Source organism: Coptis chinensis, chromosome 8, assembly GCF_015680905.1.
Source record: "Coptis chinensis isolate HL-2020 chromosome 8, ASM1568090v1, whole genome shotgun sequence".
Classification (NCBI taxonomy): domain Eukaryota; kingdom Viridiplantae; phylum Streptophyta; class Magnoliopsida; order Ranunculales; family Ranunculaceae; genus Coptis; species Coptis chinensis.
In genome coordinates this window covers 78341199-78367955 of record NC_141463.1, presented here as the reverse complement: position 1 = coordinate 78367955, position 26757 = coordinate 78341199, and the positions used below count along the sequence as shown (strand labels likewise).

General features: G+C 36.8%; 3 protein-coding genes across 3 annotated transcripts; all 3 read left to right on the top strand.

The window, feature by feature from the left end:
• The first annotated feature begins 91 nt into the window (after window positions 1-91).
• Window positions 92-6134, top strand: LOC147483255 (uncharacterized). Its single transcript, XM_086577064.1, has 6 exons — window positions 92-569; window positions 1531-1659; window positions 1754-1874; window positions 1964-2045; window positions 5318-5471; window positions 5596-6134. Exons 1-6 carry the CDS (start codon window positions 210-212, stop codon window positions 5725-5727), a joined length of 978 nt encoding a protein of 325 aa, XP_086433190.1. The 5' UTR covers window positions 92-209; the 3' UTR covers window positions 5728-6134.
• A 267-nt stretch (window positions 6135-6401) lies between these two features.
• LOC147483254 (Rhodanese/Cell cycle control phosphatase superfamily protein) lies at window positions 6402-8129 on the top strand. The gene is made up of 2 exons (XM_086577065.1): window positions 6402-6937; window positions 7678-8129. Exons 1-2 carry the CDS (start codon window positions 6477-6479, stop codon window positions 7877-7879), a joined length of 663 nt encoding a protein of 220 aa, XP_086433191.1. The 5' UTR covers window positions 6402-6476; the 3' UTR covers window positions 7880-8129.
• Window positions 8130-9448: 1319 nt separating this feature from the next.
• LOC147483253 (uncharacterized) lies at window positions 9449-10396 on the top strand. The gene has a single exon (XM_086579517.1). It carries the CDS (start codon window positions 9449-9451, stop codon window positions 10394-10396), a length of 948 nt encoding a protein of 315 aa, XP_086435643.1.
• The last annotated feature ends 16361 nt before the right edge of the window (window positions 10397-26757 follow it).

Sequence of the window (26757 nt, the reverse complement as noted above, 5' to 3'; positions counted from 1 at the left end):
CCATTACAAAATAAATGGGACCCACAAGAAATAATAGAATCTTGATTTCTCTCTAAACTAATAAACTAAAAAAAAAGAATCTGTAGACCCCACCCACCTAAGAAAAACAAAAGTACTTACAAACAAACAGACAACAAACAGCTCATTAACGTTATTAAGCTCTTCTCTCTCCTTTGTTATTTGTTCTAAACTGAGTTAACAAACAAACCATGGCTGAGTTGACTCACCAGTCAGAAGTGTACCCACCAAAAACAACACTTTGGAAAGTTTTAATGACATGGCTTGCTTTTTTTTATCAAATTTTTCTTCAGATCGTCAAGGGTGCTCCTTCAATTGCACAAGTTTTATCCTTTATTGGTTTTAGATACCCTTTACTCACTTCTTCTTCTTCTTCTTCTTCACATGCTTTTAAGCCTTTACCTGTTGTTGAAATACCCCTTACTGATTCCCCTTCTTCTGATAATAATAATACTACTGTTGTTTGTGATACTATTATTACTACTTCTTTACATGTTACTGGAAATAATAATGATGATGATGATGATCAACAATGCTTGGACAAACTTACGGTAATTGTTTATTTCAGCTGTTTTAAGAATTGGGCATGTGTTTGATTTTTCATTTTTACTATGTTTTGATGGGATTCATTTTATGGAATTAAGGATTGGGGTGAGGAAAGTTTTAGTGTAAGTAGACCTATACAAGTTTTATATTGTATTGGAATCAGACAGTCATTGTTGTTTCATACAGTTGCTAAAATGTTTAGACCTCATAAAATATTTGCTTCTTATGTGTTGGGGCAACTGTCGTCGCTTGGGTTTAGGTTTACGTATGGACTACGGTTAAGTAGTTATGCAACAGTTGGTGGGCTGTTGGATGAATTGAGTTTAACGACAAAGATTTGTTTTGGATTGAGTTCGTTTAGTATAGATGTTAAGTAACTGAAGCTTAGATGGAAACTAATTGCAATGCTTGATGCAAAGTAGGAAAGGAAGGTATGAAAATTGAGATGCAAACTTGTGAGAACGAATATACGAAAACACGGAAGTTGGTTTGTAGCATTGATGTTTTCCAAGGGGGAAATGCGCTAAATGAAAGTTTTTTGCTAGGAAAGTACTAAAAGATCTCCTTGTCTACTGCTCAATGTAGTGGAATAAGTGGACAGATTTTCATTAGTTGAATGTTGTCTCTTTTTAAATGTAGTAGGCACATACTCAGCTAGCCATCCCTTAGTAACAGACTTTGATTTTCACGATGCGTTAACTGTTAGGCTCAGTATTGTAGTGTGTTACTGCTAGAAGACCTCACTTTGTTACCCTCAACCTTTTCCAGAAGATGCAATTTAGTAATGAAGTTATTTTCATTATAAGAAAAAAATGAGCCCACTTGTTTGCTGTATTGCATGTAGTTTTTGTCTCTGTCTAAATGAGCTCATTGCATGTAATACATTTTTTTTTTGTTCACCTTGTTCTTCACAGCTACTCAATTTTTTAAGTGTATAGATACTTATGAGTGCTCCTTGCCCTGCAGCTCGTTCTGGACTTAGATGAGACTCTAGTATGTGCTTACGAGACATCTAGCTTGCCCGTCATTCTTCGCAGTCAAGCTACAGAGGCAGGACTTAGTTGGTTCGAGCTGGAATGCGTATCTTCAGACAAGGTTTGCCTTTTGTACTTTCTGATCTAGTTTACTTGTTAATAACGTGTTTTCAGAATGAAATCCCACTTAAAAGATTATTTATATATAATTGAAGGAGTATGACGGAAAGCCTAAGGTGAATCATGTCACAGTGTTTGAACGTCCAGGTTTGAGAAATTTTTTAAAAGAGACGAGTGAATTTGCAGATCTTGTGCTCTTCACTGCTGGTCTTGAAGGTTTGCGTTTTTGTTCAGTATTCTTATGAACTTTTCTCTATAGCATTTTCTTTAATTCGTTTGATTTATTGTCTTTAGGTGTCCTACAGGTTATGCTAGACCACTAGTTGACATAATAGATGATGGGAATCGATTTAGCCTTCGTCTTTATAGGCCTTCAACTACCAGCACGTAAGAGTTCTTTTTCCCCTTCCCCCTTCCCACTGTAACCTGCTTGAATGACAGATTTCATTTCAGCTGTCATTTTAAAATATGCATTTGTTGACAGTACACGTTTATTTTCTTTTTTCTTGTTGCTGTTGTTCATAGACAATCAGGTGACTTGGTGCACATTCTTGCTTGTGATTTGATTGATCATTGATTTTTAAACTCAGTTGTGTTCCTTTTTTCTTCTCAAGAAACTGATGTAACTTTCAAATCGCCTTAATATTCCCTTAAAGAGGACAGAGAATGCAACAGACCAGATGCTTTGTGTAGGCAGTAGACCATTCATGAAGTAGCCACTGGAGATCCATTTGAACCTTCCACCTGTTTTATGGATCACACTTTTGGTTTGAGACATTGATCATTTTAAAAAGGGTCAAGCCTATGGACTCAACACGTGTGTGTTTTGGATAGTCATTTCGGTACAGAATGTAGATTCCTGAAAATGAGTGACTAAAATAGTAAAATGAAAATGTGTCTTGGTGGAGCGAAGTGTCAAACAGATTGGCACGGCCCACGTGGAAACCCTTTGTCCCATCTTACTCCATATGCCAAAGCGTACCTGGTGAACAGTCAAATAGACTAAGATTTTGGTGGTCATTTGGTGCAACAGTCTTTTAGCCTTCGCTGAAGAAAACTTGTGGCTGTCATATGCTCCACTAAATGCGTAAGAAGGAAAAACAGAGAGAGGAAAGACGTGTCAAGAATAACTAGTAGAGTAAAATGGTGAGCGGACCTCAAAGCCCAGGTGTCCAAACCCCAACTATTCAAGAGAAATCTGAAACGCCAAAAGTCAAATTTTAATGGGCAACAGTCCTTATTAAAAAAAAGAGTTCTATTATGACATTATTATGGAAAGGAAATGTGGATACCTCTTAATCCTATCTGAGATGTACATTCAATGCAATAAGATATCTAATATGTCATAGGTTATTGTCGTAATAATATTTAAGGAAATTATACTTAGTTATGGTATTTGTTATGATTACCAAATAGAAACAAGGAAGTATTTCGAAGTAGAATGAGAATGTGGGGATGAAACTCCATTAGGTATCTATGGGTATCTTTGCAGTGGCGTTCATTTAGCATATTGAGTTATTCGGCTATTATAGTTGTGTTTCTGCTTGGTTTCATACTGAATGATTCTGACCCTCTATGAGCAATAGCCAACTTTAAAATATTAAACATTAATGTAGTACTATAGAAACAATAGTATACACCATAAGTTCTGACGGGATAATTTTTGTGTTTCATTGGCATTTTTTGGGATTGGGTATCTCGTTTACCTTTGTGAATTTCTAAGGAAGCAAGAGTGAATGAAAATGATAATTAGGTTAGGGGGGCAACCTAGTGGGAACTGGGATGTCTTAGTATCCATGCAGAGGACTATACGCCATCTCTTTGCGTACCTTTCTTCTCTCGCATGCTAGGTTGTGAATCCTCTGATCCCTGGACTTCTCCATGTATTATGGATTTGCTATGAATAAAATTACCATAATATTTCCTATGCCTTTTTAATGGCCAGTAATGCAGGTCAAATATGCTTTTACTCATACTTAAATAGAGCTAATTATTTTAGTCAAGCAGTGGTAGCATTTACTGTTAACAGAGGATTTTCAGGTGTTCATAAAAACTTCTATTATGATTGGAAAAATAGGCAGATGTTGCCCAGTTTCTGGAGAAACGGTAGGAGTGTCTGAAACATTGAGGACTGTATACTGTGGAGAAATTTCAGATAGGTGTAATCTATCTAGCTATTGAAATATTATTATTATTTTTTAAATATTTGGGAAAGAACAAAGCATGTTTGTTGTGAAATTGGGAAAACCATGAAGCAGTCCTAACTCCTAACTCATAATTCAGATCTGCAGTATAATATGTCTATGAAAGTGTTGAGATGGCACTCTGGGGTGAAGAGAGTGCCTACTGGGGGGCGACATCACGGACTAAAGTAAGAGAGTGCCACCTACTAAAGAGAAATCTCTCCCATATATTATGTGTATGTGTGTCTGTGCGTGTGGGCGGGTGTGCTCACATCTTCTTGCATGTGTGCCAAATTTGTTTAATCAATATTTGATCAAATCATAGGTCTGATCAAGATATGGATAAAATTGGACATCCATAAAGAAGAAGACTTTGGAAGAAGAGAATTGTAACCATACGTACCTAGGTGGCTCGATATAGTTGGTAAAATAGGTCATGGAATAAGTATCTGACTATCTTCTCAGTTGTACCCAAATTTAGCATAACTTCATTCGCCTGCATGCTTGTTTGCCTTTATAACATACCCGAGATGGCATATGAAGTCATGAGCCATGGTATGTGTTGCATTAACTAAATTTCAACCAAGTTACTTGTGTCCTTGAGGGTAACATTAGATACGGGCCTTGATAAACTTACTTTTGGATCAAGGATTTCTGCCAACTTCTTGCATGCCAATCTGGTTGATAAAGGAACCACTCATTACATAATTGCAAGCTGTCTCTTGTTCTGGTGGATGTCTTTTGCTCCTCCAGGTTGGAATACGTCATGGTGCACTTGCTGGAGATTCTTATTGCAGTCCAGTTATTCTAGTGTCTTATAAAGGAATTTTGTTTGTTTTGGTCGAATTTGTGGGAGGGGTTGATTGACACCCCGTTTGTGTTTTGGTTGGAGGCTGTCATATTTTGAGGTTGGGTATTTGAAATGTTTTTGGGGGCTTAATTGAGGATTGAATATTTGTCTTTCTTGTCCTGGTTCTCGGGTTGCACCGTGTTGTTATGTTTGGGGATGCTGTTGTTTTATCTGCGATGCTTTGTCCCACTTTATTTGTCCTGTAGCTAATGAAATTTACTCTATGCTGAAATAAGATTAAAAATAGTTCTCAGCAAATGCATTTTTTTATATGGATATCAAGGTATTCAGATGTTCCGGTTCCTGACACATGTATGAATCAAATCACAAAATTAAACTTTAGTGCTTTTAGGGTTTGTACTGTATACTTTAGTGATGGTATCTATGATTTCTGTTGAGGCTTATTCAAGTGGAATTTATTTTGTCATTCCTCAAACCTTTTCTCGGTACTGTGATGCTTCTTTCTCCTTTCAAGGCAGTATGAGAATAATGTTCTCGGTTGTTGTGATCGCTTTGTGATTATAAAATTGGTGAAAATTTAGAATCTCTGGTATTTGACTGCTTGAGCTCAAAGGTTTGTACCTTCTTTTAGTGTTTGATAAAACTTGCTGGTGTATACATCACAGGCAGTATCGGGAGCATGTGAAGGATCTCTCTTCGCTGTCAAAGAATCTCTGCCGAACTGTTATCGTTGATAATAACCCATTCAGTTTCTTATTGCAACCACTGAACGGAATACCATGTGTCCCATTTTCCGCAGGACAGCCTTACGATGATCAGGTATTATGAGCTACAACATTTTGAACCCTGGACTATGCCAAATAACTTTTACACCAATGCTTCAAAACTGCATGATTGCCAACTAATTCATGATCCATGCTTCTCCTGTTCCTGTGCATTTCAGCTCTCGGAAGTCCTACTTCCTCTGCTCAAACAACTATCACTGCATAAAGATGTAAGGCCCGTGCTCCATGAAAAGTTTCATATGCCCGAGTGGTTTCAAAAACATGGAATCCCTTCTTCTTTTTGGACATAGGATTGAAGATCGATGCATAGAAGTTCTATTGTTCTTTGGGCACCTGAAAAATGTGTAGGGAATGCCGCTGTCCAACCCTGTGGGCCAGTGTAAATTATCACTACTTCAGGTGCTGTTAACAAAATTTTCAAAAGTTAAAACGCTTTTTGATGAGGTCAATTCATCCATCAGTAATAAGTTTTAAATTTTTTGAAGTTGTTCAACTATAATTTGTTTGTAAGCTTGTGAATTTTCGTTAGTGTTGTGGGTGGAATTTGTTCTCTTGTTCAGAAGGGATTGTTGTACTTGTAGATTATATTTTGAAGGGTACACAGGCATGTAATTTATTTATAGTGCTGAAGACTGTCCCTCCTATAACTTGATTTTCGTTTTTTTTTCCTGGTAAGATTGATGAAATTGTTCACTAATGTAACTGTTGGCTGTAAAAAGGTATATATCGAATGAGTGAAAAAAAAAAAAGGAAAATAATGTTGTGTGGACTTGTACACGTGGGGAGCGAGAGAATGTTTGAGCCATTTAGAACACTCCCCACTAGTATAACAGTGTGCTCGTTGCACCCATTTTTTACAGTTAACCTTCCTTGGTTAATGATTCAATAGCACGATAAGATGAGCAGATTTTATCTATAAGTTGAAACCATGATGAACTTAATAGATTCCCTATATATAAGGCTCATGAGTTGATGACCAAGTGTGTGGTAGTAAAGAACCAAGGATATAAGGACACTCCGTCATTTTTGGATAAGAGATATGGCAATTCGTCTAGACCAACTTAATACTTCTCATTTCAGACTGAAATATGAGAAGATTTCTAAACTACAGCATTCCACTAATCCCCGTAGGCCTAGTTTATGTATCAATGCAGTCTCCCTTAGTGCTAAGGAGCTTGTACAATCTGGAACAGTCAGGTCTGTATTTGCAAAGGATGCTTTATCAGTCATTAACAATGAAGAATTCACATTACTAGATATTCGACCTGTTTGGGAGAGGGAGAAGGCGTTTGTATCGGGATCCTTACATGTTCCTCTGTTTGTGAAGGACGACGATAATGGTCCCATTACTTTACTGAAAAAGTGGGTGCATTTTGGGTACATTGGATTATGGACTGGACAAAAATTCACAACTTTCAATCCTGATTTTCTTCTACAAGTTGAGAAGTTAGTTTCAGATAAGGAAGTGAAGCTTCTTGTAGCCTGTGGAGAAGGATTGAGGTAAGAATCTCTACTGAATTCTCGGCAATGGCTCATATTTGTATTATGTGTAATGGTGATAAAACTTGCACATCTATAGTTCTGAAAAATGTACATTAATTAAACAAACAATGGTCTCGCTTACTTTAAATTGTTGTTCACAGTTTACACAAATAAATATGAAATGATACTAACAGGACAGAAAAATGAGCTCCTAAGTAATGTAATGAACCAAATAAAGTAGTATGAAACATAGTACAAAATATCTCGATATATCGCGATATTTGGGGATATCTATCTAGATTTCAGAGAAAGATATATAAATATCACGATATGTTCAGAGATATATACGACTGTAATTATCGGCGATATTTGTGATATATAGGGATATTTTGCGATATTTGGAGATATTTTGCGATATTTTGTGTATATAATAATTTTATTTAATATTTACCATTATATTTTAAATAAATATAAATAATGTATCATGATATATCAAGAAATATCTACAATATCCACGATATTTATCGATATTTTGGATATATCTACGATATTTGCATGTGAAACAATGTCAAATATCCCCAAAAAGGGGGATATATCCACGATACATATCCAAAAATTGAATATCGATAAATATCCATATCCTGATATTTTGTACTATGGTATGAAATAGAACTCGGCATATTAAGGGAAGCATATTTGGTATCAAACTGATGAGAGATTAAATAATGTATTGCCGCTGCAATTCTTATTCATTTCAGGTCTTTGACGGCTATTTCTAGACTATATGAAGGAGGTTATAAGAACCTTGGTTGGTTAGCAGGAGGGTTCAACAGGGCAGAAGATGAACATTTTCCTTCAGTTGAAGGAAATGAAAAGTTGCAATATGCTACAATAGGAGGTGCATCCTACTACTTCCTCCAAGTGCTTTTTCTCTTGAAAGCTGTGGACAAGAAGAGTTGAACATTTGAAGTAAGCAGTTTGGCAGTGTGATTATACACCTCAAGCCCAAGACTCATAACTCATAGCACTTTGGCTTTTGCACATCTTCTGTTTACTTTCGAGTTTCGAGTGAATGGGTAAATTCCCTGGAGTTGTAATTTCTTTCTAAGTACTGGTTCAATTTTCTAATATACATTTAATGTATGTGCTATGAAAAATGCGAAGTCTCTGAGAATAAGATCATTAGGAATTGTCCTGCTTTAGTTTTTCCTGAAACATTGAGTATAGAATGTAAATCCACAAACATAGTGCGTGTTGTGGTATAACCTGTCTCTGAACTGTGGAGGGTATAACTGTTATAAAAACCTTACTTAGTTTTTTTGGAGGACAAAACTAAAAAGGACAAAATTCCAAAATAATGAACCAAAAAACCCACCCACATTTCAAAAACACTCTCAAGGACAACAGTTGATTTTTGTCCGAAAAAGACAATAGTATCCTGGTATGCATAGGTGTCGGTGCATACCACCTTAGTATGCTACCTTAGGTATGCACAAACGTCAATGCATACCAAACATCATAAAGAAAATGTTATGCACAAGTGTCGGGAGTGCATTCTACTTCTTGGTATGCGAGGTATGCACAAACGTCAGTGCATATCAAACATCACAAAGAAAATGGTATGCACAAGTGTCAGTGCATACTACCTCTTGGTATGTGAGGTATGCACAGACGTCAGTGCATACCAGACATCACAAAGAAAATTGTATGCACAAGTGCAGTGCATACCACTTCTTGGTATGCGAAGTATGCACAAACGTCAGTGCATACCAAACATAGATGGATAAAATTGGAAATAGTAAAAACTAAAAAAGCCAAGTTCGTCCTTATTAATAATTAAAACGTGAAATCTGGTTTTTCTAGTAGTTATAAGCCAAAAAATGTCCTTATCAATCAATGGTTTTCAAACCCAGCTGTCCTAGACTATGATTAAAATTCGAAATTAGGCCTTTTGGCTTATTTCTTGTTTTTAATATGTATGAACTTGTTTTTGGAAAACAGGTTTTGGGCTTTGGTTTTAGGAATTTTTCTTACTTTACATTAGATATAGTCAAACCACGTTTTCTTCTCCACGACTCCACACACGATCTCCTCTTTCACACTACGTGATAAGCGGATCTAGAGCGTTTATCACTTTATCGTCTTATCTTCTTCTATAAGATCAGTCGAACAACACAAGAAACTTTAACTTTCTAACTCCGTCCTTTTACTTCTATCTATTTTACATAAACTATGGTTTTACTTATACTGGAGTTCGTCTGAGAGTTCTTAGAATCTACTTGAGTGCTGTCTTGCGGATCCTTAGTCGTTGTATCCTAGGAGGTGTGTGTCAGAGGCCGTCAGTGTTCATACCGGCGGTAATTTCACCTTTAGGGCATTGTGTTTTCACAAGCCTCGACAGTTCGTTGCAACTGTTTTATTATATTGGTTCTTATTTATTACTGCTGTTGGACATCAGGTAACACAGTAATAGTTTTCTAACAATCTGAAGGTGAAATCTTATTTACTCTTTTACTTCGTTACTAATCGATGGAAAAGCATAGAAAGTTGTATATCAAGCCTGAAATTTTCGATGGAAAGAATTTTAAGCGTTGGCAGATGAAAATGAAGTTTTATTTGACTACCTTGAAACTTGTTGAATGGACTACTGAAAGTAGATCGATTTCTGCTGAAAATGAACATGAGCCTACACGCTCTGATAGACTTGAAAAATGGGATAAGAAAGATTACTTATGCCGTAATTATATGCTTGATTGTTTAACTCCGGAGTTGTATGATGTTTATGCTATATGTGCTTCTGCTAAATTATTGTGGGATGATTTAGATAAGAAATATGCAACTGAGGATGTTGGCTCTAAGAAATTTTTAGTAGCTAAGTTCCTAGAGTTTAAGATGGAAGATAACAAACCTGTGGTTTCTCAAGTTGAGGAATTGCATATTATCATTCATGAAATTATGCAAGAGGGTTACAATATCTGTAAGGGGTTTCAGGTTGCAGCTATTATTGAAAAACTCCCTTCTTCATGGAAGGAATATAAGAATAGCCTGAAATACAAGAAAAAAGATATGACCATGGAAGACCTCATTATGAATCTTCGCATTGAGGAAAATAACCGTATTTCTGAAACAAAAGAAAAGACTTCTGAACTGAAGTCTAAGGCTAACCTTGTTACTGGAAAGCCTGGTAATGCTACTTCTTCTAAGAACAAATCCCCTAATACCCAGACCAATAAAAAGAAACCCTTTTGGAACAAGAACAAACAGTCCCAGCCTCAATTCAAGAAAAAGCCATATAATCCTGATATTTACTGTTATGTGTGTGGTACTCGTGGTCATACTGCAGGTGACTGTAAGCACAAGAAACTTCCACATGATGGAAATAAAAATAAGGATAAGGCACATGCCAATGTGGTTCAGGATGGCAACTTCTCTGCTGTTGTTACTGAGGTTAACCTGGTTAGCAATATGACAGACTAGTGGGTAGACACTGGAGCTACCAAACAAGTGCTTTCTCCACCTATACTGTTGGTGGAGACGATGAGAGTCTGTTCATGGGGAATTCCTATGCTTCCAGAGTTGCTGGGAAAGGGACTGTTGTTCTGAAGTTCACTTCTAGGATATATTTTTACACTGAAAGATGTGATGCATGTTCTTGATATCAGGAAAAACTTAGTGTCTGGTTCCATGTTGAGTAGGAAGGGTTTTTAACTTGTATTTGAGTCGGACAAGTTTGTCCTGACTAAGGGGGATCTTTTGTAAAGGGTTATCTTGATGATGGTTTGTTTAAGCTGAATATAATTGAATCTGAGATTAATAAAGCTTCTATTTCTGCTTATATTGTTGACTCTTGTGATTTGTGTTGGGCATGTTAATAATGCATCTATTAAAAAGTTAATGCATATTGGTAGTATACCTAAGTTTATTACTTTAGATAACAAGAAATATGAAGTATGTGTAGAATCAAAATATGCTAGAAAACCTTTTAAAAAGGTAGATAGAACTTCTGAATTGTTAGCATTGATTCATACTGATTTGTGTGACTTTCATGGCAATGTTACACGTGGTGGCAATAAATATTTTGTTACTTTTATTGATGATGCTTCACATTTTTGCTATGTTTATCTTATGAAAAGTAAGGATGAAAGTCTATCTAAATTTATATCTTTCAAAACTGAGGTTGAGAACCAGCTAGAAAGGAAAATTAAGATACTCAGATCTGACAGGGGAGGTAAATATTCTGGACCTTTTACTAATGGTATCATACATGAGACTACTGCCCCTTATGCTTTCCAGTCTAATGGGATAGCATAAAGGAAAAATAGGACTCTCAAAGATATGGTCAATTCAATGATTAATGTATCAGGTTTTGCGATAGTACTTGTTGTGGAAACTGCAGTGCGTCAAGGATGGCTGAAGATATGGATTGAATCAGATTCTAGTGCTACTGTTCTTGCTTTCAATGGGAATCAAGGTCCTTGGCAATGGAGACAAAGATGGAGAAGGGCATACAAACAACTTCAAGAGGTGCGTATCACGCATACTTACAGAGAAGTGAACTTTGCAGCTGACGCAGCAGCTAAAAAAGGTTCACAATTGGCTAAAGATGCAATCCTCTGGAGTTGTACTAGGCCTGACTTTGTGAAATCTCTTGAATGTTCGTATAGAACTTATTTTAGGTTTACCTAAATGTGACTGAATGATGTAAAAGGTTTTCCCTTTCTCTGTATCATTCTCTCTTTTTCACTAATAAAATTACCTTACTTGAGTGCAAAAAAAAAAAATGATCAATGTCTCAGGAGCACCTAAGAACCTGTGGGGGGAGGCGTTACTCTCATAATCTTATATCCTTAATAAGATACTTTTTAAAAACACAGACAAAACTCCATATGAGATGTGGAAAAAGAAGGCACCTTATAAATACTTGAAAGTGTGGGGGTGCTTGGCTAAGGTGTCTATTCCAACACCCAAAAGGACCAAACTTGGCCCTAAAACAGTTGACTGTGTTTTTATTGGTTGTGCTCAACACAGCAGTGCTTATAGGTTTTTAGTTTTTAAATCTAAAAATCAATTTATTGATGATAATACCATTATTGAATCTAGGGATGCAGTCTTTTTCGAAGACAAGTTCCCTTTTCTTGAGAGGTTTGAAAGAGCTTCATGCTCTACTAGACCACCTGTTCCTAAAGTTATAGAGGATTCTTCGTTAGGAGATGAAACTGAACTTAGAAGGAGTAAAAGACCCAGAACTGGAAACCTCCTTTGGACCTGATTTCCTTACTTATTTAGTAAATGATGACCTTTAGATTGTTTCTGAGGCTATGTCCTCACCTGATGCTATATTTTGGAGAGAGGCCATTCATAGTGAGTATGATTCCATTATGACTAATCACACTTGGGAGTTAGTGACCCTACCTCCTGGTTGTAAAACAATTGGTAAGAAATGGTTGTTCAGAAAGAAACTTAAGGTTGATAGATCCATAGATAAGTTTAAAGCAAGGCTTGTAGCTAAAGGCTATAAACAAAGAGTAGGAGTTGATGTTTTTGACACCTACTCTCCTGTGACGAGAATAACTTCTATTAGAATGTTAATTGCCTTTGTTTCTTTACATAATCTTATAATTCACCAAATAGATGTTAAAACAACATTCTTAAATGGTGACTTAGAAGAGGAGATTTATATGGATCAGCCTGAAGGCTTTGTGATCAAAGGCCTAGAGCAAAAAGTTTGTAGACTAAAGAAATCTCTTTATGGTCTAAAACAAGCTCCCAAACAGTGGCATGAAAAATTTGATTATGTGATGACTTCTAATGGTTATAATATTAATGAGGTAGATAAATGCATATATTGCAAGTTTGATAAACAAACTGGTGTTATTATTTATCTATATGTGGATGATATGTTAATCATCGGAACCAGCTTAGAAGTAGTCAATAAGACTAAGCTTTTCTTAGAAAAACACTTTGACATGAAAGATTTGGGTGTTGATGTTATTCTTGGTATAAAAATCATTAATAAATTAGATGGTATTACATTGACCCAATCTCATTATGTGGAGAATGTGCTTAGAAAGTTTAATCAAGTTGAATGTATACCTACCAAAACACCATATGATTCTAGTAAACACTTGAGAAAGAATATTGGACATGGTGTATCTCCTTTAAAATATTCTAGAGTAATAGGCAGTCTCATGTATCTTATGAACTGTGTACTATATCAGATATTTCTTACGCGCGCGGTAGGCAGATTTAGCAGATACACTATTAATCCCAGCTCTGAGCATTGGGAAGCTCTTATTAGAGTTTTGAGGTATCTGAAATATATACTTCAGATTTTGGTGTTCATTATGACAGATATCCAGCTTTACTATAGGGGTACAATGATGCTAAATGGATTGCTGATTTTACGGAATCAAAGTCCACAAGTGGGTATGTATTTACCTTAGCAGGAGGTGCAATGTCTTGGAAATCTACCAAGCAAACCTGCATTGCTCGTTCCACTATGGAATCTGAGTTTATAGCTTTAGATAAAGCTTGTGAGGAGGCAGAGTGCCTCAGGAACTTGTTGTTGGATATTCCTATTTGGCCTAAGCCTGTTCCACCTGTTTCTATTCACTGTGATAGCCAAGTAGCTATTATGAGGGCCCAAAATAATTCATATAATGGAAAGTCTCGACATATACGTCGTAGACATAACACTGTGCGACAGATGTTATGAGATGGGATCATAGCTATTGACTTTGTGAGGTCAAAAGATAACATAGCTGATCTACTAACTAAAGGCCAAGCTAGAGAGCTTGTCTTTAGTACATCGAGGGGGATGTGGTTAAAGTCTATTAAAGATTGAAGCCTATTTGTTAAAATCACCGATAACTGTCACCCAACCTTAGTGAATGGAGATCCCATAAACAAGGTTCAATGGGAAAACAAGTTATTTGAGTGATTTGTGGGGAGTGAAAACTCTATACCCATCCCTATGATGTATGGTAGTACCTTCTGTATCTTCTTAAGGATGAGTTTTAACTCTTAATGTTTTCTATAGCTGGGATCCAGTGGGGTGTAGTGATACAGTACACTCCTGATAGAAGTACCTATATAAGTGAGGAAGTGGAGCTGCTTCCTATGGGAACTGGATAGGTTAGTCCCTAGTAGCACTTATGAAACCTGGGAAGCTCATGGCCATTATGAGCACAACCGAGGAACTCTATGATGATTTTTGAAAGTTATGTGAGTTAACTATTGACTCGGTTTACACAAAAGTTGGATAGTGCAAGACTGAGTTCACTGGTCAACAAGTAAACTCGACAGACTAACACTAAGCGAAGGTTCAAGTCTTATGACACCTTCAGCCCATTCATAACTTCTAACGCACTCCAGCTTATATTATTTTCTAATTTCATACATGTGGGGGATTGTTATAAAAACCTTACTTAGTTTTTTAATATGTATGAACTTGTTTTTGGAAAACAGGTTTTGGGCTTTGGTTTTGGGATTTTTTCTTACTTTACATTAGAAATAGTCAAACCACATTTTCTTCTCCACGACTCCACACACGATCTTCTCTTTCACACTATGTGATGAGTGGATCTAGAGCGTTTATCGTCTTATCTTCTTCTATAAGATCAATCGAACAACACAAGAAACTTTAACTTTCTAACTCCATCCTTTTACTTCTATCTGTTTTACATAAACTATGGTTTTGCTTATACTGGAGTGCGTCTGAGAGTTCTTAGAATATGCTTGAATGCTCTTTTGCGGATCCTTAGTCGTTGTATTCTAGGAGGTGTGTGCCAGAGGTCGTTAACGTTCATACCGGCGACAATTTCACCTTTAGGGCATTGTGTTTTCACAAGCCTCGATTGTTCGTTGCAATTGCTTTATTATATCGGTTCTTTTTTATTACTGCTGCTGGACATCAGGTAACACAATAATAGTTTTTGCAAGTCTTTAGTAGCATTCTGTTAGTTTGCACCATTCCCTTTTTAACAACCAAAGATTCAAAGAAGAAGACTACACATGACCCCCATGATAATAAAGTTAATATAAAGGATTCAATTCCTTCAACTTCTCATATGAATGAGAGGGACTTCTTGACAAAAAAAATCTGATCTTCTGGATTGCACCAACAACTCGCTTTCATGTGACAAGCTTAAAGGCCAGTTTTTGTTTACCTGTTTAATTAAGCTAAAAGGAAAAAAAAAAACAATACTTAATTGAATGTGGTAACAATATTGAGAACAAGGATAACAGGTTTAAAATCTCGTCCTGCATTTGATACAACAAAACTCTAATTGCTACCGTATGGGATAATGTGTGTGTTCTAGATCGTAAAAGAGCAAATGTTCCAACTTCTGATTCAAGGTGAAGACGATTTTATCTCTTTTATTTGGACCAGTAAATTGAAGGACGAGTCCATTAGGCCACCTCAAGATACTTGCCATAGCCTCTTACAAACTGATAGACGAAATGTTGAAATGTATCTCGAGGCAACAGGACATATGGATGTTTGGACATGAGATTCTAAATTTCTAATGTTTCTCTATGAATTTGTTCAGGGATGGCTCCTTCATAAGTTCTATGTGTAGTAGTTATTTGGTAAGGGATGGGCTTATATAAGGTCCCTTCATCCCAACTCCCAACTCCCCCTGCCCAGTTTGTGTTGTATGTGAATAAAGAAAACAATAAGAGACAAGGGCAGAAGTAACAGGTAATAACCAAGGCACGGATTAGGCTGTCCTTAAGGAAAGATTTCGCCCCTTCCAATGGTGCAGAAAGGCAGCAATGGCGTCTTCCTCACATGATTCAATGGTTAACAGCAGTTTGACTTTGCACTAGAACAAACTACCCTCTAGAACGGCAGTATAACTCTCTCTGGCGACTGACAGGAAGAAGAGAAGAAGAATAGGATGGGGTCGAGTTCTGTTTCTCTGAAGGTGTGAGTTGCTAGTTTCGGGGATACTCTATATGGACGCAAGGTCCTGTATTTATAGAGGTAAGGTGGTCGGTTCCAAATAGGATAAGGACTCACACTTCCACTTTAAGTCGGTTTCAAACTCTAAAGAGATAAAGACTCATCCTCAAACTCTAAAGAGATAAAGACTCATCCTCAAACTCTAAGTCGGTTTCACCAACAGATAAGTAAGAAGAAACCAACTAGACACCGAAACTAGTATTTAGAAATACTCCTAGAGATTCCAACAATCCCCTACTATTTCAAAATAATAATAGTCCCCCACTATTTTGGAATAGGATATTACAAAAGAAATGGGTTAACGAAGTGTCAGAGAGAATCGAAAAAACAATGCATAAGATACTGGTGTTTTACGGGCTTGAACCAGTCATAGAATAACATGTCTTATAATATGTGAAAGTGGTCTGGTGGATTAAAAAATCTTTGAACCAACATTCCCTTGTAGTAAAATAGATCACATGCACCCACACTGCTCTTTCATTATATGCCAGTTCTGCGGTGTTGCATTTTTTGGCCCCTGCGCTGCCTGTGTTCCATGAATGCTCTAGAGTACTTGCCCGACTACTCATAAGAACCGACCCAGTTCTACATTCACGTAGGTGGATATCCATCAAGTGTACATTGCAGTTAAAATACACTATCTCATTATAAAATGGACTATGGATTCCAATAAGAGTAAAATAACTCATCCTTTCTCATTGCAATTCAAGTTATACAAAGTATACAAAAAGGCTATCTCGTCATAGGGTGGGACGTCTCAAAGAAAGACAATAGCATACTAGAGCAACAAGGTGACTTGTTTTTCCCTTTGAACCTACTTCATGGGATCTCCAATCACATAGGTAGGGTTGCCGTCAGTGTTGCCCTCTATCTAAGGCAAAAGTCCCATCCCCCTCGATGTATCAACCACTTGCCTCCTGCTAAGCGGTTTTGTCAGAGGATCGGCCAAATTTAACTCTTACCTCACATAATCTAAAGCCACAAGTCCAGATTCCAGCAGCTGCTTTATAGACTGTAGTCTCAGACGGATATGCTTGCTTTTCTCATTATATAATTTGCTCTTTGCCTTTGCTATTGCGGCCTGACAGTCACAATGCATAGGTACAGCTAGAGGCGGTTTTGTACCAATAGGAAGATCTGCCAAGAGATTTCTAAGCCACTCAACCTCAGCACTTGCTTTATCTAAAGCAATAAGCTCGGACTCCATGGTTGAACGAGCTATCAAGGTCTGCTTAAAAGATTTCCAAGCGACTGCACCTCCACCTAGGGTGAAAATATAACCACTAGTGGACTTGATATCATGAGAATCAGATATCCAGTTTGCATCACAATAACCCTCTATCACAGGTGGAGTTTGTCTAAACCGTATGTCATAATTCATTGTTCCTCTCAAGTACTTGGCTAGTCTCTCTAACGCACTCCAATGTTCCTGGCTAGGACAATGAGTGTATCTGCTTAACCTGCTAATTGCATAAGCAATGTCAGGTCTAGTGCAATTCATCAAGTACATGAGACTACCAATAATTTGGGCATATTTAGACTGAAGGACACTATATTGAGCATTTTTTTGAAGTTCACTAGTTGCCTTATAAAGTGTCGACATAGGCTTACTATCATAAAAGTTAAACTTCTTCAAAAACTTCTCAACATAATGCTCTTGTGAAAGCGTATAGCCATCACTGTTTCTGATGATTTTGATTCCAAGAATCACATCAGTTTCTCCCAAATCTTTCAGTTCAAATTGGGAGGATAAGAACATCTTGGTGTTTCTCACAATATCAAGGTTATGACTCATGATTAACATATCATCCACATATAGACAGATAATCACATATGTATTCACTTCAAAAGATTTAAAGTAAATACATTTATCAACATCATTTATTTGATATCCATTGGACATCATGACAGTGTCAAACTTTTCATGCCATTGTTTTGGCACTTGTTTCAACCCATATAAAGACTTAACTAACTTGCATACCTTTTGCTAATTCCCTGGTACTATAGTACCCTTCGACTGCATCATATATATTTCTTCATCAAGATCACCATTCAAAAATGTAGTTTTTACATCTATTTGATGAATAAATAAATTATGAATAGCAGCTAGAGCCACACTACACCAGAATTGTTGAATTATAACGACCCGTTAAGACATAAATCCTCGTCTTAAATTTAGGACGGGCTTTTGAGTCTCAAACATTAGAAAACCCGTCGCAAGGCTTTGGCCCAAAAAATAAGCGAACCACGATTTTTGTCCTTAATCTAAGAAGGGCGAAAGTGTCTCTAGTTTGCTTCGATGTCGTCGCTACTCAACTGAACCCTATTTCCCTTCAAAAATAAAGTTTAGCATTAAATCTTCGTTCAACTTCAGAAACCAGTGTGCTTCATCTCCTTCCTATTGCTTCAAGGTATACTTTTTCTTCTCAATTAATTGGAGACACTCTATTTAATTGTTAATAGCATTTGGATTGATTTTTTCTTTTTTCTTTTTGTTTGTTTGTGGGTTAGGGTTCAAAAAATTGGTTGAGTGGTGCTGAGAAATTGATTTTCGTGTTGGGGTTGACAAGAAAATCTTAGAACTTGTTGCGTCACACTCATTTGGAGCAGAAAATTCCAATGTTGAATTATACTCAGATCACTCTTGTTTTGTTTGCAGAAAATTCCAACGTTGAGCGGTTCTTTGTTTTGATGCACTCTTGCAATTGGTTTCAGGAATGGATTTACAGTTTGAGTGGGACGAGGTTGAAACGTTTGTGAGACAGCCTGATGGTTCATTGTTCAGTTGGTGTGAGCGTTTTTGTTGCTTTACTCATCTGCTTTATGGAATTGTGAGTACTCATGTGTCATTTAGTTTCAATAGTTTTTCTTATGCCATTCGTGAAAAGTACGTGCTTTTGGTTTGTTCAAATTGCTCCATTCTAACTACTTTTGGTTATGCCATTCTAACTGTTTTGTTTTGTCTTTGTGTCTTTGGGTGCGGTGTGTCTTTGCTGCCGCTTTGTTGCTTCTGGGTGTTGTTGCTGCCATGGACTTGCCGGTGGTGCTTGCTTTTTGCTGTTGCCATTATTCTTCTTTGCCGCCATGGTGCCTCTTTTTGGTGCCTGGACCGCCATGGACCGCCGGTGCACTCTTTCTGCCATGGACCATGGCATGTCCATGTAACCTAGCATTTTTGTGACTGTGGCCCTTGGTAGTCTTGTACAGTGTTAGATCAATGGATTTTGGAAATGCTATTACATCTCCCTAATTCTGAACCAAAGTTATTGTATTATATTTTGTTATGGACAAAACACTTTAATCTTGTTTTGTCGTACGTGGAGATTTTCTTTTAAGGGTTATTTCAACATTTTTCTTTAAGATGCATTTAAAAGATATGCATATTCCTATACATGAAAGTAAGGATAAAAAATTAACTATGTCTATTATGTTGTACAGGGAAACAGTTTAAAAGTTGAGCTTGATTCATTGCATGGTCAAGCCACAGTTCTAGCAGCTCTTGTATCCATTTCCCCAAAGCTACCTCTTGGTTATCCAGCAAGGTGAGCTTTCCTTTGCTTATATAGATACTAGTATATGCCCCGTGCCTTAAAAAGCACTCATCAGCGCGAGCGATAGACACATTTCAGAACAATGATAAGAAAATCCCTGTAAAGATTAACACATTTTAGAACAATGAAAAGCAAATGTCGCTAAAGAATATGAGGTAAAAGGTCTCCACCTTAATGCAAGTGGTATAATGGATAGCTGGTTATCTGCTTAAGGTTTCCTTTTATTGAACCTGGGTTCAAGTCCCCCCAGTTCACCCTTTTATTTTGTTTTTAACTTTTGATCATAAATGGAATAGAAAAAAAAAGAAAAAAAAAAAAAAGACAATAGAACAACTCGAACCCAGTGCCCGTGAACCGCCTAACGGAACGGACCGGCCGTACTAAGGAACTTTCGCGATATGTAGGAGACTTTTATTAATGATCACACATATCTCGAGGAAAATAAGCACACAGGAGCCGTTTTATGGTGCCAGAATCGATCTGGAGCATCCTTTGTTTATTATTGTCTTCTAGTGCCCGAAAAAATCCTAGCTTATTAAATAGATAGTGATATACCATGCAAAAGTTTCTTCTCTGTTATTTATTTATTTATTTGTTTTTCAGTTAAAGTAGATACTTCCTTTCACATGCACTGCATGGTTCTTGTTATATGTTGCGTCCCTGTTTGTTTGTTTTTTCACTCTTGGTTTTTGTTTTGTTATACCCTTTGTTTTCTCGAAAGTGCCTCGATGGATATTATGGTATGACCCAATCTTTTTGGAGAGTTGGGGGATTGAAGAGATTCACAAAGGGATTATGGTGCCTCAGTGGATGCTTCCTCTCTGTACAAGATGCACAAATTTATACTAGCCAATGTTTCTTATTCAGTGACTTCAAAACGCAAAATGTTTCTTTACTTCTCTAGGCTAGGCGATGTTTTTCTCTGTTTTTAGATTATTTTTGTATATATATGTTCTTTTCTCTTTGATGTATCCCCTTTTGCTTTAAGCCCTGTGGTGTGATTTTGGAAACCTCTTTACTAGCGTCTTCTTTTCATGCCTATATCTACAAGACTTCTGCATTTAAATTGATCGCTTTATATGCTTATTGAAGTTTGTTCTCATTGATTGATTGATTGATTGATTGTTGTCTGTGTCTTAAATGCCACTTTATCGTAATAATACTAATAATGATAGTAATAATAACAATATAATAAGAATGCAGTCTTTTTCTTTCTTTCTTTCTTTCTTTCTTTCTTTAATAGTAATTGTAGGTTTTCTCGACTTACTTCTTTATTTTTTTATATACTCTTTTAGTTAACCGATACAAAAAAAATGTAGTAATCATAATTACAGTAATAATGATAATATTAATGACAACAATAACAATCGTTACTATTTATCTGTTTCTGTATGTCATTAATCATTAAGCTGTTTTTCATCTAGAGGTATTGGGGAAGCCTTGAAGTGCATAGAGTCTTGAATCCCCTTCGGATTTTCTTCTCCTTAATGGTTATGTTTTTGCAACATTGACATACCCAGTTGCCTCGATCGATTGCTTGAACTTTCAAAGAAGATGTTGATGAATTTAGTCGAACCCAAGAGCTTCATTTGTGGAGAAGGAAGTCGGATGGTTGCTTTTGGCATCACTTATAACCTCTATGCCAAAGGAGGTACCTACTCATCTTCTACACACACACACTCTTAAACTCCTTTCCTTGGTGAAGGTGGGAATTGAACCAAGGCCTTGGCCCAACCTCCGTAGTCTTGATTCTTGACCAGAGGTCACTTTGGACTCCTTAGGTCTTTCGATTCATAGGGGCTTTTTGTGGCGTACGTGAACTTGAAGACCAGTGTTTGATATCTTGTCACTTTGGGCTCCCCTTTTTGGTGGAATTTCTTACTATCTATTGAAGGAAGGAGAAGATTTGTCTTCTGAAATACGGTTGGTTCTTTATTATATTTTTCATAATTTTATTAAAAATCTTCTGTTCCATCTGTTGACTTTATGGTTGTATAAGCAAGATGATGCTGTCTCAAGTTGCCTTTGGATCTTGTTTTATGTTCTTGTGATTGACATATAGTTTAATTTCAACCCAAGAAATTTATTTTTCACGATATTGATAACTTTTTACAGCTATATGGTTTAACTCAAGTATTCAGTTAGTTTTACTCATGGATAAAGACAATATTAATGCATAAAGATGACTGCCTAGAACTACTCAATATTTTTTTGGCCATCTAAAAATAATGAAGACTTTGACCCTTTTGTGATATTTCTATGTAGGGTATGGTCTGCTGCAGTTGATGCGCTGACATCGTTTATAAAGTGCTTCATTTTTCCAAACATGGTGGATTTTAATAATGGGACTTTGCTTCAACCAGTATAACTAAGGTTATACATTTTTTTTTTTTTACATAGTAACTTATTGATGTTGGCGGAATTCTAGCTCTATGCCTCTAGTATCATATAAGCCAAATGATTTACTGAAGTTAGATTTATCAAAGGGATAGTCTATTTATTATTTTATAAAGTTATGATGCATGTTAAAGTGTATGCAGCTATGTGTGCGTGGTATTGACCGGAAGAAGATTGTTTTACTTCATGCTTAGAATTGTCTAAAGAATAAACTATATTCTAGCTTTTGGCGTCTTCAAATATGATGAACTCGTGTTTGCTCCCTTTTATAACAATTTTTGTTTATTAGATATGTCCTATTTTTAGATTCTAGAATCAAGTTATATCTTTTTTTAAAAACTTTTTTTCGGTCTTGAGGCTCCTTATGTTACACAAGGGCTGGCTTATCGAGAATATGCATGGAAGCATGGTGCAAGTGATGGAAAGCTAAAGCCTATAGTTTGTTATGAAGTTTAGTTAATAGCTCTTTGATTTTTATTCATTTGTTCATTTAAATTATTGATTGAAAGAGTCACTTAGCAAATAATACTATTTATGCAATGGAGTTACCATGTGCTTTTTAAACGTATTTATAGTTATCTAAGAAACTCATATGTGGTCTTTTGTTATGAAGTTAAAATTTGGTATGTGACAATTGTCTAGTCTGTTTGTGTAGTAAGGGTGGGGGATCTCTTTTGAATCAGCCGCTCTAGCAGTTGCAGGTCATTTGGCCTGCATATTTTTTTTTAAAATAATTTTTCTAAACAACGACGGCTAAGGCCGTCTTTTCTCTTTGCGACGAATATTTTCGTCGTTTCCTAATTCCATTTAAGACGGACTATCCCGTCGCAAATATTAACGACAGGGCGATTAACGACGGGAACGTGGGACACTAAAATCCGTCGCAAATCAGAAAAAACGACGGATTTGACTGTTGCAAATCACAAATTCTGGTGTAGTGCCATTAGAACTCTTATAGAAGAAATCCTAGTTACAGGAGCATAAGTATCATAATAGTCAAGGCCTTTTTTCTGGGAGAACCCCTCGACTACTAGTCTAGCCTTATATTTATCAATGGAACCATCTAGCTTCAGTTTCTTTTTGAAGATCCACTTGTAACGTATAGGTTTCGCCCCAGGAGGTAGATCAACTATCTCCCATATGTGATTAGATATAAACGAATCTAGTTCTGAGTTTATAGCATCTTTCCAGAAAGGTGCATCTCGAGAACTGATTGCCTGATTATACGTCACTGGATCATCATAAAAAAAAAACGTGTAAAAGTCATCACCAAAATTGGTGGATTTTCTGTCTCTTTTACTCTTCCGAATTTCTTGTTCAGAAATTTCAGGATCTGTTGATTGTTGTTCACTAGGAGCAACCAACCTCTCAATGCCAATTTTTAAAGGAAACAAATTTTCAAAGAAATCAGCATTTTTACTCTCTATAATAGTGTTAGCATCGACAAGGTTATTATCAGATTTTACTACTAAAAATCTATATGCAACACTATTATGAGCATAACCAATGAACATACAATCAACAGTTCTAGGTCCCAATTTTCTCTTTTTAGGTTCGTTCACAAGAACCTTTGCAAGACACCCCCACATTTTGAAGTAGTTCAGGTTAGGTACATGACCTTTCCATAATTCATATGGTGTCTTATTCCCTGTTTTCATGTTGGGTATCCTATTATGTATATGGCAAGCAGATAGGATTGCTTCCCCCCACAAGTTTAGGGAAGCTCCATAACTTACAAGCATAGCATTCATCATCTCTTTTAGTGTTTTGTTTTTCCGTTCGGCATACTCCATTTGACTCAGGAGAGTATGGTGGAGTAGTCTCATAAATAATGTCATTCTTGTCACAAAAGTCCTGGAAGGGGTTAGACTCATATTCTCCACCCTTATCAGACCGAAGTCTTTTAATCTTACAGTTAAGCTGGTTTTCAACTTCAACTTTGTACTTGAGAAACATCTCACCTGTCTCATGCTTGTTTCTAAGTAAATATACCATGGTGTACCTAGAGAAGTCATCTATGAATGTCATAGTAAAACTTCCCCCCTCTAGACATGGTACTTCTGAATTCACCCAAATCCGTATGAATAAGGGTTAGTAATCCAGTTTTATCTCTAGAAACAGTTCTGCATGGTTTCTTTGTGGCTTTAGTCTCAGCACATATCTCACATTTATCATTAGAAAAATCAGAAATATCAGACAATAAACCACATACTTTCATTCTTTTCATATACTGAACATTCACATGTCCTAGTCTACCATGTCATATATTAAAGGAGTCAAGCAAGTAAGCAGAAGCAGATTTATTCTTATTAATAATAATGTTGTCAAGTACATTCAACATGAAAAGACCACTGTTATTACAGTAACCTTTCCCAACAAAACCCTCATTCTTCATTAGAACGAACTTGTCACTCTCAAAAGTCACCTTGACGCCAGCTTCTCCCAGTAAGGACACAAAAATCAGATTCTGATGAATCTCAGGAACATGAAGAACATTACTAAGTGAAAGGATTTTCCCTAAAGTTAACTTCAGAAGAATCTTGCATGTTCCCTCAACAGGAACAGACCTTGAGTCACCCATATAGACCTTTTCATCTTTCACTAGTATGTAGTCTGAGAAGGCTTCAACATCACCACAGACGTGGCGGGTGGCACTAGAATCTAGTACGCAGTTCTTCTTCCCAGTGGCCATGAACACTTGTGATACTATAGCAGCAATTATATCATTACCCTCAACCATATTAGCATTGGGAGGATCATTATTTGTCTTTCTTGTGTCTGCACTGAAAAGCCCTATGTCCAGGTTTACCACAAACATAACAATTTCCATTGCCAGTACCACTCCTTTTAAAAGAAGTGCCTTTGACCTTGAAATTCTTATTTTTGTTGTACTTCTGCTTTTTAGAGTTTTTGTTAGATTTACTGGGATTAACTTCAACGATATTGGCTTTGGAATGGAATTCCTTAGACAACACGTCATCCCGAGTCTTGTTCTTTTCCTCTATGTGAATGTGAATGATCACATCCTCAAGAGTCATCTGTTTACGCTTATGCTTCATACTGTTTTTATAGTGTTTCCAAGACTCGGGGAGTTTCTCAATCAAACATCCAGCAATAAAGGTTTCGAGTAAATCAATACCTTCAGTTTTCAAATCATTAATTAGCACATGAAAATCATGGATTTGAGACATTACATCTCTATCCTCTCTCATCTGGAACTTTAGAAAAGTCTCAATAGCATATTTCTGAGTACCAACATCCTCTATTACGTATTTTTTGTTCAAACTCTCCCATATGTCATGTGCATTCTTATTTGAACAATAAATATCAAATATTTCATTGGACAAGGTACTCAAAATAGCATGACGACATACCTTATTCCCATTAAACCAAGCAGCGTGATTTCTTTCGAAATCATTAGAACCCTCCACGGGTGCTGTATCAGTGAGATACTTTGCATAGTTGAGTACATCTAGAGCTGTGAACACCCTTTCTCTCCATCGCTTGAAGTGTGAACCGTTGAAGGATTCAATCTTTGACACATTGGGTAAGTTGCGAGCATTCAGTAGAGGTGCAGCATCTCTCATAGTCGAAGTAACTTCCATGACTCCAAAATTGGTTTATTTAATTGGCGTGGTGTCTTCTGGTGTAGACATCTAAATCTTTCCTTAAGATTGTTGTATGCGAATAAAGAAAACAATAAAAGACAAGGACAGAAGTAACAAGTAATAACCAAGGCGCGAATTAGGCTGTCCTTAAGGAAAGATTTCTCCCCTTCCAATGGTGCAGAAAGGCATCAGTGGCGTCTTCCTCACAGGATTCAATGGTTAACAGCAGTTTGACTTTGCACTAGAACAAACTACCCTCTAGAACGGCAGTATAACTCTCTCTGGCGGCTGACAGGAAGAAGAGAAGAAGAATAGGATCGGGTCGAGTTCTGTTTCTCTGAAGGTGTGAGTTGCTATTTTCAGGGATACTCTATATGGACGCAAGGTCCTGTATTTATAGAAGTAAGGTGGTTGGTTCCAGATAGGATAAGGACTCACGCTTCCACTTTAAGTCGGTTTCAAACTCTAAGTCAGTTTCAAACTCTAAAGAGATAAAGACTCATCCTCAAACTCTAAGATGGTTTCAAACTCTAAAGAGATAAAGACTCATCCTCAAACTCTAAGTTGGTTTCACCAATAGATAAGTAAGAAGAAACCAAGTAGACACCAAAACTAGTATTTAGAAATACTCCTAGAGATTCCAATAGTTTGCTCTCTTTCAAACTATCAACTCCAAACAAAGAAAAAATGGAACCGAATATCCTCCTAAAGCACTCCTTTCTTTCCGCTGCTCTTATTTGCTACATTACTAGTCCTAGTCCCCGTTCTCTCAGTAGATAATGCCAGTCATTTCATCAGTTCGAATTGCAAATCAACTGATTATCCTAAACTCTGCAACGCCTTGCTTTCTCCCTATGCCAAAACCATCCAAACCAACCTACTAAGCTGGCTCAGATAAGTATGTCCGTCCGTGTCTCCAAGGTTCAGAACCTGGTATCTTACATTACAAACCTGCCACGCCAAATGAACAACTCAAGGCCATCCGAGCTAAAATCTTTAGGTGCATTGGAAGAATGTGTACAAGTCTTTGGTTATTTTCTTTCCGAAATGCAAAGCTCGATCAATCAATGTTACACATCATCTAAAACAGGGCACCGAGCTTAAGGCTCAAATGCATTATCTGGAGGGAGCAATAGGCATTGGCTTGACATCTGAGCGAGTATGTAGTATGTACACGTAACTACGTAAGGTTAAAATTTTATTCGATGAGCCGATCAAGTCGGATGTGTATCACCGCACCTTGGAGGTCAAGAAGGTCATAGAAACCATGTCCGCATCCGATGTGGCATGGACGTGCGTTGTACGCGGTCAACA